Here is a 13,166-nt window from a genome sequence, read left to right as displayed (position 1 = left end):
GTTCTGGGTCAGAGTGACCTTTGTCGCTAGAAGTCATTATGTATCCGATCAGCTGTACAAGGTTCTGTGTGAGAGTGACCTTTGTCGCTAGAAGTCATTATGTATCCGATCAGCTGTACAGGGTTCTTGGTCAGTGTGACCTTTGTCGCCAGAGGTCATTATGTATCCTATCAGGTGTACAGGGTTCTGTGTGAGAGTGACCTTTGTCGCTAGAAGTCATTATGTATCCGATCAGCTGTACAGGGTTCTGGGTCAGAGTGACCTTTGTCGCTAGAAGTCATTATGTATCCGATCAGCTGTACAGGGTTCTGGGTCAGTGTGACCTTTTTAGCTAGACTTCATCATATAACAGATCAGCTGCACATGGGTCTGGGTCAGAGTGACCTTTGTAGCTAGAGTTCATTATGTATCAGATCAGCAACACATGGTTCTGGGTCAGTGTGACCTTTGTAGCTAGAGTTCATTATGTATCAGATCAGCTGCACATGGTTCTGGGTCAGCGTGACCTTTGTAGCTAGAGTTCATTATGTATCGGATCACATAGTTATTTCTTAAACATACAAAATTTAACAAAATTTAACCAATATCAATGATGAAAGATAAAGACCCATTTCAGAGATTCATACAGTCAAACACTAAGGCACAGCATGTGGAACAGGATCGACATTAAAAGATAGCTGAACACATACTAATGAGGGAGAGAGGACATTGACCCAGGGAGAAAGGACACTGACAAAGGGAGAGAGGACACAGGGAGAGAGGACACTGACACAGGGAGAGAGGACACTGACACAGGGAGAGAGGACATTGACACAGGGAGAGAGGACATTTACACAGGGCAAGAAGACATTGACACAGGGAGAGAGCACACTGACACAGGGAGAGGACATTGACACAGGGCAAGAGGACATTGACACAGGGAGAGAGGACACTGACACAGGGAGAGAGGATATTGACACAGGGCAAGAGGACATTGACACAGGGCAAGAGGACAATGACACAGGCCGAGAGGACATTGACACAGGGAGAGAGGACACTCACACGGGGTGAGAGGACATTGACACAGGGAGAGAGGACATTGACACAGGGAGTGAGAACATTGACACAGGGAGAGAGGACATTGACACAGGGAGAGAGGACATTGGCAGAGGGAGAGAGGACATTGACACAGGGAGAGAGGACATTGAAACAGGGCAAGAAGACATTGACACAGGGCAAGAGAGGACATTACACAGGGAGAGAGGACATTGACACAGGGAGAGAGGACACTGACACGGGGAGAGAGGACATTGACACAGGGCAAAAGGACATTGACACAGGGCGAGAGGACATTGACACAGGGAGAGAGGACATTGACACAGGGCAAGAGGACATTGACACAGGGAGAGAGGACACTGACACAGGGAGAGAGGACATTGACACAGGGAGAGAGGACATTGAAACAGGGAGAGAGGACATTGAAACAGGGCAAGATTACATTGACACAGTGCAAGAGGACATTGACACAGGGAGAGAGGACACTGACACAGGGAGAGAGGACACTGACACAGGGAGAGAGGACATTGACACAGGGAGAGAGGACATTGACACAGGGCAAGAGGACACTGACACAGGGAGCGAGGATGCTGAAATAAAAACATGTATTTTACGTCACAGCTAGATCAGCTCCACTGTTAGCAATGCTACTGTCTATGTAAGATGCTGACAGTGTGTTATGTGATGTGACAGATGGCAACGCTGGTGGGTACCATGGTTACACTGGTGGGTGTCATAGTAACACTGGAGGGTGTCATGGTAACACTGGTGGGTGTCATGGTAACACTGGTGGGTGTCATAGTAACACTGGCCATTGTCATGGTAACACTGGAGGGTGTCATGGTAACACTGGTGGGTGTCATAGTAACACTGGACATTGTCATGGTAACACTGGTGGGTGTCATAGTAACACTGGACATTGTCATGGTAGTACTGGAGGGTGTCATGGTAACACTGGTGGATGTTATGGTAACACTGGAAGGTGTCATGGTAACACTGGACGTTGTCAAGGTAACACTGGAGGGTGTCATGGTAACACTGATGGGTGTTAGACAGGCAGAGTGTGCAGAGGACAGCAAATAAATGAGCAAGCTGGAAGGGAGACAGATCTTTCTGAGGAGAATGAAATAATGTGTTATCATTACCCTCCTCATTTTGTGGCTCTGTAAAATAAATGATTATTTTTTTATCAAAAGATCATTATCCCTTGGAGACATTTTCAAAAATATTGAAACAGTGAGTACTGTTGTAACCATGGAATCCTCAAAACAAGGGCAGAAAACTCTTAGCACAAACTGGTATGTACGGTGAGGGGCAGTAAGATTGGTCTGTGTAATGGCAGCAATGTGAAACTCAATAACACACTTCTGTGATACAAACACTCCATACTAATCTATGACATCGCTGTATAGATTTAACAGTCTCAGATGGAAAACTATGTTCAATGTTGCATGCCACTGACAGAACCTCCTAATACTGGGCCCTCATTCCACATGGTAATCTCAGTGCTGCATGGACTAAAGTACAGGCTCTTATCGTCTTGGCTCTAAGATCACTTTATGGAACAGGTCTTGACTCCTACATGACAACACTGGTACAACAAGTGCAGGCAGACCCACACTGTGTCAGTACACATGCACCCTGGTGCCACTCTCAACACACACAACACCGAAACAAAGCCAGTACATTCCAGATAGTGATAACTTTGTGTCATGATAATGGTGAAGGAATCCTACCTCTCTCCCATCTTGGGGAATCTCCTGAAACAAACAGTGGTACAGGATTAGAGGATGCTGTAGGCTTCAACTGATCACTGTTCAGGCACAATCAATGTAAGGCCATAACAAATCAAATCTTTGAAGTGAGTTAAAAATATGATCAAATGAACCCCCTGCCCAAATTTGGTGTTAAAATTTAGACTTGCTCCTGATCATAAAATCATCACTGAAAACAATATATGTCTTTTTGGAAAAACGAGGCAACTATTCCAGTGAACAAGCAATCAGTTTGTCTGCTTCATTCATGGCTATACTCCATTTTCAAATTCAATAACACATTTAATCAATATGGTTTTTACGTCCAACAGTACTCTGCAAGTAGTTGACAAGGTATACACACCTGTGGCCGGTACGCTGTCAACATTCACACACAGCCAATGTAGTACTCACCAAATAACACTGTAACTCGTTTACTATCAATCTCATCAGAAGAACTCCTGCATATATAAGTCCCAGAATCTCGGAGGGTGCTTCGGTCAATGATCAGCTCACTGACCATGGAGCGGTCATGTAATGACCTATATTTTGTAATTAAAATATTCCTGTACTTTTTAGTGTCAATTTTATCTCCATCTTTGAACCAGTCTATTTCCTCTGGAATGTGAGGTCCACCTGTAGCATTACAGACGAGTCGGATGTCCTCCCCCGTTTCAACGTATTCCTTCCCCATGATGGAGATATCTGAAACAGGAACATTGCAATACAACTCTTTCTGTAACAGGAACATTGCAATACAACTCTTTTCTGTAACAGGAACATTGCAGTACAACTCTTTCTGTAACAGGAACATTGCAATACAACTCTTTCTGTAACAGGAACATTGTAACATAACTCCTTCTGTAACAGGAAAATTGCAACATAAGTCCTTCTGTAACAGGACCATTGCAATACAACTCCTGTAACAGGACCATTGCAATACAACTCATTCTGTAATGGGAACATTGCAATATAACTCATTCTGTAACGGGAACATTGCAATACAACTCATTCTGAAACAGGAACATTGTAACATAACTCTTTCTGTAACAGGAACATTGCAATACAACTCCTGTAACAGGACCATTGCAATACAACCCCTGTAACAGGAACATTGCAATATAACTCCTTCTGTAACAGGAACGTTGTAACATAACTCTTTCTGTAACAGGAACATTGCAATACAACTCCTGTAACAGGTCCATTGCAATATATCACTCCTTCTGTAACAGGAACATTGTAACATAACTCTTTCTGTAACAGGAACATTGCAATACAACTCCTTCTGTAACAGGAACATTGTAACATAACTCCTTCTGTAACAGGACCATTGCAACATAACTCATTCTGTAACAGGAACATTGCAACATAAGTCATTCTGTATCAGGAACATTGCAATATAACTCATTCTGTAACGGGAACATTGCAATACAACTCCTTCTGTAACAGGAACATTGCAACATAACTCAACAGAAACAGTTCTGAAACAATAAATAATCATTTCTTTTCATACCTGAAACATTGTCTATATCTCCAGGGCTTGCAATTTGATAAACCTACACAACCCCCTGGGTCCATTCCCATGGCTCCCTAGATCTCAAGTTATCCACCCTTGATTTTACTAACATTCTACCAACCAATCTATCCTGGAGACAATGAAGCAGGAACTGGGTAAGGGAGGACTTGCTTTATAGACATGAAGACATCCTTTCTATTAAAAGGATTTTTAGGGCCTTGTTGGTGTCAGTCAGTTTGTCAGTGTTAGAATTTCTTGCAAACTCCACCATCATCAATGGGACTGGCCGCCATGTTGTGATAATGACAACCCAACATTGAGGCTGGTTTGTAACTCGCATTATGATTGGTCTGTTAGACTGAGTAGCGTAGAAAATCAAATTGGCTGATGGAAATCAAGGGCGGGTAATTTGAGATCAGGAGAATCATGGAGGCAGGGGTTAGTGCGGGTTTAGCAAAATGCCAGCCCTGGAGATACAGAGGATGTGTCTGAAATAGACCAGTGCAACAAATGCAACAAATCTCTGACGCAGATAATCATCCAATAATGAGCAACACACTCCATCAGCCATCAGTTACTCACACTAGTCCAAGTAAAGAGTCAGTATTGAGACAAGTGTTTCATAGACATTTAGTAGGTGAAAGGTTATGAAGACATGTAACATTTTATGGATAACAACTTCTATATTCTGTGTAATGTTTCAGGGCGACTGTTTAACCCTTCATCAGGTAATACTGAGTAAGCATTGAGTGAACATATGTACGTGTGTGACAGATACAACATTGTACATGTTTATTTTATTCACCTTCAGTGTCTGCTTTTAAGTGTTCAACTTTTATGTTTAACCATTAGTTAGGATAGATTAAATGTAGTTAATGTGTCCTTCATGTTGTAAGCACACATGGGAGCCCCACATGAGAGCCCCTCACAGACAAGTTGACAAGTAAAATCCTCTAAAATCAGGTTTGTATGATATGTGTGTATACTTTTATTGTTGTTATTGCAGTTAAATGTTGCAGTATATTAAACCTATAATACTAAACTTAAATAAGCGTGTTTAATATTATCATATTTTCAGTTACAATCTATTTAAGTAAATGTGGTAAACAAGACTTATAAATTGTAAGCTTTGGTAATTACTAATGTATCACTTTTCGGTCTCTTTATTCTTGTATGTAAATTTATAAGGAAGACTGTATATGTGTTGTTTTTCGGAATAGACTATGTTTTAAATGGGTTTGTGATCAGTTCTGTATGATATACAGTCTGTGCAATACAGGATCCGGAGTAATATTGTAAAGTGTATGTAAATAGTATAGTTGTATTAGTCATTGTATTACCCACAGGGTAGGCGCATACTAACTTGTATAGTCAGTTTCTATATTTGTGTAACACATAAGTGTGTCACACCCGTAAAGTCATGTATACGTATGTATTTTTACGGAGATTATGTAATCGCTATACACTTATATAATATAATATATGAATAATTATTCTATTTGGTTCTTACATCAATTAGCAGATTATTTTACAGTATAACAACTAATGTATGAATAAGATGTGATTGTAATGTAAAACGGTTTGTAATACTGTGATGTCGATGACTGCATTATGTATATTGTAAATATTACTTATCATTCCTTTAACCCTCTTGATGCCGAGTTTTTTTTCTGGCGCACATTTTCCTGAGATCGGAAAAGTGAAGGTTGTGCGAGAATTGCGCTCACGCGTCACTGGATCTACCTCTGGCTATAAAATTACGCAGAGGTGGAGAATATTAAATTTCCTATTTGATGGTGTAAATCTAAATGCAAATATCAAATCGGTTTTAAAAAAAGACACTTCTAAGTGTTGTCCGAGAATTTATCCTGCATGGAACAGTAAATATCTCCACTTTTTATCGTACACCGATAAAAGTACTGTGCGACGATTTTTTTTATTTAGAAGCTTTACGGAAACTGTGAGCGAACAAAAGACTGTCTAATATCTGAACAACATATTAAACTACATATCAAATAGAGTTATATGTGTATGTATAACGAAAACATTCAATGCCAAAAATAGCATGCCCTAAATGATGAAAACTGATTTTTCTCTATGATGTCAAAAGGTGACAGAGAGGTTCCACACGTACAAAGAAAAGGGGGCATAGCTCTGCTATTCTTAGCGCTAGTTTATTGTAACTCAGGTAAATTGGTGAGAATTAGCTGTGGGTAAGGACAATATATTTTCGTGGTGGTGTGTTCACGAAGAAACAAACAATTCCAACACAAATATCGATATTGAAACTTTATGTTTAGTTATTTAAAAAAAACCATTAGAAATGTTGAAATCATACTTCATAAAAAAGAGGTAATAGAGAAATGGATGGCCCTATCTAACCTATAACTTAGTCCTTAGATTCCAACATTCTCTTGATTGCGTAATCTGACTAATGTTGCACCGTTATTAATGGAGCACTAGCCTAATCATCAAATGTAAGGAAATACCTGCAAAATAACACCATTCCTTTTGACGTCATTGCTGGTTTTATGTCTTTGATGACATCAGAGAAAGACGACACTGGTATTAATATCAATATATTAATTAATATATATCTCCCCTAATTATCGTTCATGGTATGGAAAATCTTGATGTGTAAAACGGAATATGACGCATTTTCGACACAACATAAAATGACTGCTTTCACCAAGTAAATAATGTCTTGAATATGCAAACAATTAGATAGTTTATGGTGTATCTTAGTTGGACAAGACACGCACCTGTTTGGCATCAATTTGCACAATGAAATACCCAAAAGAATATTTCAAAACAACCAAAATTATATTCAATATTTTACATATATTTGTTCATTATTATGTTATTATTTCTCTTCATCTCGTCTCAGAATTACACAATAAAAGATGCGAAGAAAGCTCTATTGGTATAGAATTATCAGGATAATCGTAAAGGCTGAACCATGTGTTGTGTTTTTATACTTTTTACAATTCCTGGAGAAATAAAGTAAACAGTTTAATATCCTGTAATCACTATATTGAAAAAAAGAATGAACCCTTCATCTTGTAACACTTGTCCAAAGGAAAGATATATCGTTTTTTACACTATTTTTATCAATTCTTATGTAAACAATGTTCAAACAAACAGGAGATTACCAAAGGTTCGTTCATACATGTTGTCGCCTATATTTACGTATATCATTTTGAACATTGATAAATATCCAAAGTGATATTAATTGTGTGAAAAAATGGATAAAAGATATGCAAAATCTACATCATAACTGAAACTGTAAACAGCATCGTACAATGATTATGTGCACTTTCATTCAAGGACCTTCACCTCAAAGAAATTACCAAATATGTTCAACAATATTAACGTATGACATCACTCCCGGTGACTGACCTTTACAAAATGGCGTGTTCACTGTCATCAGTACGCAGGATTTTCGAGGGGACTTTCGTTGATTCAGGGATCGTATATACATAAATGTGACATGTAAGTAATCAGAAATATTCTGACAATCAATGTACTGTTGTTTGTTGGTAAAATTTTCATTGAAACAAACCAAAATAGTCAGAAATTCTGATGAATACCATTGTCGTTGTGCGTGATTTTGCGTCAGTCATGGTAACTTTGACAATTTCTGTTGAAAATATCAAATCATTGCAATGTATCTATTTTAAATTTCCTGATTCTTCTTACGATTCTCTTCCCATGCATATTCTGAAAATGTTTAGCTAATATCGTGAACAATAGACGAATGGATAGCTCAAAACAGGAGAAAATGCTACACTGTGTAAAATCTGAATTTTGCTTTGTTTACATTTCAAACAAGTGCAGTTTCTCGAGCACAGGGTTCGTTTTCACACCTAACTTATTTTGCTTGATTTCATCTAGCCACTTTGTATTGGTGACAAAGACCATTGGTCATGAGGAATTCAAGGATATATGTATCGCAGTTAAGTTTGAAATATACGTGATGTTACACTAGTCTCTGTACCTGAAACGTGATTTTGTAAACACTATCCAATATGTTGGAAAGTTCACTACAGCGTTCGTGTTTGCATAGTTTCCAAAACATTCGAAACGATTCTAGGGTTATCGGAGACGTTTTGGAATGATCATTGGTGATTTGATAAAAGTCAGATACCCGTGATCACTAATATGCTACTTTTGAAATTCATTTCTCCGAGTAAATATCCAAAATTTAGATTTCAAAACATGCTGTAAATAACGCCATGAGTGGTGATTTAGTAATGTGTAAAAAATGGTGACATTTACGATGTACCTAATTTTCAGAGGTCATTTTCAGTACTTTTGCATGGCCTAAAATGACAGTGGATGATATCACAGAACAGGGAATTCAAAACTGTGAAATGTATTTGTGTGGGTGATGTATTTTGAATTTTATTCGACTTCTAAGTGTGGGTTGTAGAGGAGGGACATATATGTCCCTGTGGCATCTAGGGGGTTAACATGTTTCAGGGTGTAGATACTAGATAAATATATGAAACATCCATTGGCAAAATAAAACGTCTCTCACCCGTAGCATGTGTTTGCCTATCACTCATTCACTGCCCTTCTACAGATGCTGATATATACCGAAGCTAAGCTCATGGTGCAATCTAGCTACACTCTCAGCCCAACATGGGAGCCCTACATGGGAGCCCAACAAGTCAGCCCTACATGGGAGCTCTCCATGTCAGCCCTACATGGGAGCCCTACATGAGAGCTCCACATGGGAGCCCTACATGTCAGTCCTATATAGGAGCTCTACCTGTCAGCCATACATGTCAGCCCTACATGAGAGCTCAACCTGTTAGCCCTACATGTCAGCCCTATATGGCAGCTCTACCTGTCAGCCCTACATGGGAGCCCTACATGGGAGCTCTACTTGTCAGCCCTACATGTCAGCCCTATATGGGAGCCCTACCTGTCAGCCCTACATGTCAGCCCTACATTGGAGCTCTACCTGTCAGCCGTACATGTCAGCCCTATATGAGAGCCCCACATGGGAGCCCTACCTGTCAGCCCTACATCTCAGCCATACATGTCAGCCCTACATGGGAGCCCTACATGTCAGCCCTACATGTCAGCCCTACATGGGAGCCCTACATGTCAGCCCTACATGGGAGCCCTACATGTCAGCCCTACATGGGAGCCCTACATGTCAGCCCTACATGTCAGCCCTTTTTGGGAGCCCAACATGGGAGCCCTACATGGGAGCTCTACCTGTCAGCCGTACATGTCAGCCCCACATAGGAGCTCTACCTGTGAGCCCTACATGTCAGCCCCACATAGGAGCCCTACATGTCAGCCCTACATGGGAGCCCTACATGTCAGCCCTACATGGGAGCCCTACATGTCAGCCCTACATGGGAGCCCTACATGTCAGCCCTACATGTCAGCCCTTTTTGGGAGCCCAACATGGGAGCCCTACATGGGAGCTCTACCTGTCAGCCGTACATGTCAGCCCCACATGGGAGCTCTACCTGTCAGCCCTACATGTCAGCCCCACATAGGAGCTCTACCTGTGAGCCCTACATGTCAGCCCTATATGGGAGCTCTACCTGTCAGCCCTACCTGTCAGCCCTACATGTCAGCCCCACATGGGAGCCCTACATGTCAGCCCTACATGTCAGCCCTTTTTGGGAGCCCAACATGGGAGCCCTACATGGGAGCTCTACCTGTCAGCCGTACATGTCAGCCCCACATGGGAGCTCTACCTGTCAGCCCTACATGTCAGCCCCACATAGGAGCTCTACCTGTCAGCCATACATGTCAGCCCTATATGGGAGCTCCACCTGTCAGCCCTACATGTCAGCCCTATATGGGATCTCTACCTGTCAGCCCTACATGTAAGCCCTACTTGGGAGCCGTACATTGGAGCTCTACCTGTCAGCCCTACATGTCAGCCCCACATAGGAGCTCTACCTGTGAGCCCTACATGTCAGCCCTATATGGGAGCTCTACCTGTCAGCCCTACATGTCAGCCCCACATAGGAGCTCTACCTGTCAGCCGTACATGTCAGCCCCACATAGGAGCTCTACCTGTCAGCCCTACATGTCAGCCCTATATGGGATCTCTACCTGTCAGCCCTACATGTAAGCCCCACATGGGAGCTCTACCTGTCAGCCCTACATGGGAGCCCCACATGGGAGCCCTACATGGGAGCTCTACCTGTCAGCCCTACATCTCAACCATACATGTCAGCCCTACATGGGAGCTCTACCTGTCAGCCCTACATGGGAGCCCTACATGGGAGCTCTACCTGTCAGCCCTACATGTAAGCCCCACATGGGAGCCCTACATGGGAGCTCTACCTGTCAGCCCTACATGGGAGCCCTACATGGGAGCTCTACCTGTCAGCCCTACATGGGAGCCCTACATGGGAGCCCTAAATGTCAGCCCTACATGGGAGCTCTACCTGTCAGCCCTACAAGGGAGCCCTACATGGGAGCCCTAAATGTCAGCCGTACATGGGAGCTCTACCTGTCAGCCCTACATGGGAGCCCCATAGGGGAGCTCTACCTGTGAGCCCTACATGTCAGCCGTACCTGGGAGCCCTAGATGTCAGCCCTACATGGGACAGACAGACAGATTAGAGCATGCCATCAGCCTCCCGTCAACAGACAAGAATTGCAGCAGGCCCTGAGAGACGAGTGGCAACGGATTCAAGTCCATGTCATCAGAAGACTGACGTAGACGATGAGGCGGCGTATCACAGCATGCATTGAGGCATCTGGATGTCATACACGCCATTGAAGGCAACTGTGTCAACAATGAACTTGTAGTGTGTCTGACAATTTTTGGTGACATTTCAGACAACTTTTGAAAATGAAATTTCTTACCCCACCATTGCTTACCTTGAGCTTACATTACCTGTGATTGCACAATTTCATTCAAACTGAGGTTGATCAATCATTTGTTACCCCTCCCTAGATTATATTATAATTCACAACAAAACCTCTTCTTGTTATATTTTTATCGATCATGGAACTCGACCTATACTTTCTTTTGCCGCCTAGTTTATGTTGATCACACTGGCATAGGATTTACGACTATCCATGGGTAGCTCCTCCTCCTCACTAAATGGAATGTTGTGTTTATCGAAATCGTCACCAAAGTTTGCAAGTGGGTTGTTTTGTTCACCTGTACGTGCATTCATATCAACACAGATATCTGTGTAAGAATCACTAATCTCTGAAAGGTTTTCAATAAGAACTGATCAAGCAGTTCAATGTTACACTTAGAGTTACTATTGTTATAGTATGGTGAACCCGACAGTGGGATATACGTACATATCAAATTTATATTTCTGTCAAAAGAGACCAATTGTTTTGCTATTTTACTGCACACAAAATTATCGATATCTGATGTTATTCTTACTAATTGAATGTTGGATACATATGCATACACCACCTGAGAGTCAACCATACTCAGATTATTTAATTGCGGGGCTGTAGAAGACATGATAACCATCTAACCAATTAATGTCTGACATGTATACAAATGTTTCTACAAGACACACTTTCTGGAATTTGCTTAGGTAAGAGATGAAGTCGCTGTGATCCACTTTGGGGCTCAGTCCATTTAAATTCCAACACAAGAAAGTAAGTTTCTCATCTTCACTCACAGTAGCGCTCATAAAATCGATTGTGTCACCGATGTGGGATCTATTACCTCCATATGGTATATTATCCGGGCCTCGGCCATCGTCCTATGGAAGTTGCCTACTCGATGATGTTTCAGTTGCCGTTTGGGTGACCCTGCCTCACCTGTGTTGGGGTGTTTCCTGTTGAGTATGGGAGGTACTATCCAAATTTTCCCAAGGTTTTGTCACAAGCTTATCGTTCTAGTAACCAAAATGGCCGGTGACTTTAAGAGCATTCAGATGTTGACGTTGGCGTGTGATCAAGTCGCTTGAAATTCCAAGCCCGTTTTCCTTAAGCATGGGTCTAGTTTTCAGGAATCAAACCTTGTCGTCTGATATCAGAAGCTTGGCAATTATAGGGTGTGGTTTCTCCGTGTTTCGACATCATATCTTAATAACATGAATACCTTCATAACATGAACACAATCAGTCATATCTTTTACCATGAACACATTCAGCAGTCATACCTTAATAAACCAGAACACAATGAGTCTTAATAACATGAATACCTTAATAACATGAACACAATGAATCATACCTTAATAACATAAACACAATCAGTCATACCTTAATAAAACAGGACTCAATCAGCCCTACCTTAATAACATGAGTACGTCAATAACATGAACAATGGGAATGAGAAAAGTATTGTTTAGTGATAACCTCATGGTAAGCCCTTGGGTCTTTCTTCTGTGTTGAGGTTTGATGTTCTTCAGTTGTCCATTGTATAAGATGTATATATATTGTCATGCCTTGTTGATCCTATTTATTCTCTATGGACATCAATCAGGCTTTATACTGAAATCTTATCTGTTGTGTAAATCATCATTCAACTTGCTATAAACTTCAGTTATTCACCTGTATATAACCTTCCCACTTCACACTGCTGTATATCACTTGATGGATAACTGTCGCATTCACTATAATATGGAAGTTGTATATCCATAGAAATATCTTCTTTTGTGTATCATTCCGTGTCACCCTGGTTATCATCTACCTTGTGGACTTTCTGACACTTCAGTTATCATCTACCTTGTGGACTTTCTGACACTTCAGTTATCATCTACCTTGTGTACTTTCTGACACTTCAGTTACCAAATACCTTGTGGACTTTCTGACACTTCAGTTACCATATATCTTGTGGACTTTCTGACACTTCAGTTACCAAATATCTTGTGGACTTTCTGACACTTCAGTTACCAAATATCT

The 13,166-nt window shown here is 41.3% G+C and overlaps 2 protein-coding genes across 5 annotated transcripts in view; one reads left to right on the top strand and one right to left on the bottom strand.

Moving 5' to 3' along the window:
- LOC139470447 (kin of IRRE-like protein 2) overlaps positions 1–13,166 on the bottom strand; it is a 323,048-nt gene that overhangs the window by 14,855 nt on the left and 295,027 nt on the right. For 2 of the 4 annotated variants that reach the window (XM_071252857.1, XM_071252863.1), the window contains 3 exons: positions 3,204–3,494; positions 2,772–2,795; positions 2,181–2,198 (listed from right to left, as the gene is read on the bottom strand). In XM_071252857.1, coding sequence (XP_071108958.1) covers positions 2,181–2,198; positions 2,772–2,795; positions 3,204–3,494 — 333 coding nt within the window. The remainder of the gene's footprint in view (positions 1–2,180; positions 2,199–2,771; positions 2,796–3,203; positions 3,495–13,166) is intronic. The other 2 variants (XM_071252870.1, XM_071252879.1) reach the window with 2 other exon arrangements.
- LOC139474963 (golgin subfamily A member 6-like protein 2) lies at positions 405–1,660 on the top strand. Its single transcript, XM_071258169.1, has 3 exons — positions 405–495; positions 1,067–1,193; positions 1,282–1,660. Exons 1-3 carry the CDS (start codon positions 405–407, stop codon positions 1,658–1,660), a joined length of 597 nt encoding a protein of 198 aa, XP_071114270.1.

The sequence above is a fragment of the Haliotis cracherodii genome, unplaced genomic scaffold, assembly GCF_022045235.1.
Source record: "Haliotis cracherodii isolate W230 unplaced genomic scaffold, xgHalCrac1.p SCAF_1, whole genome shotgun sequence".
Taxonomy (NCBI): Eukaryota; Metazoa; Mollusca; class Gastropoda; order Lepetellida; family Haliotidae; genus Haliotis; species Haliotis cracherodii.
Note: the sequence above shows the minus strand (reverse complement) of the source record. Positions and strands in the feature narration are given on the sequence as shown.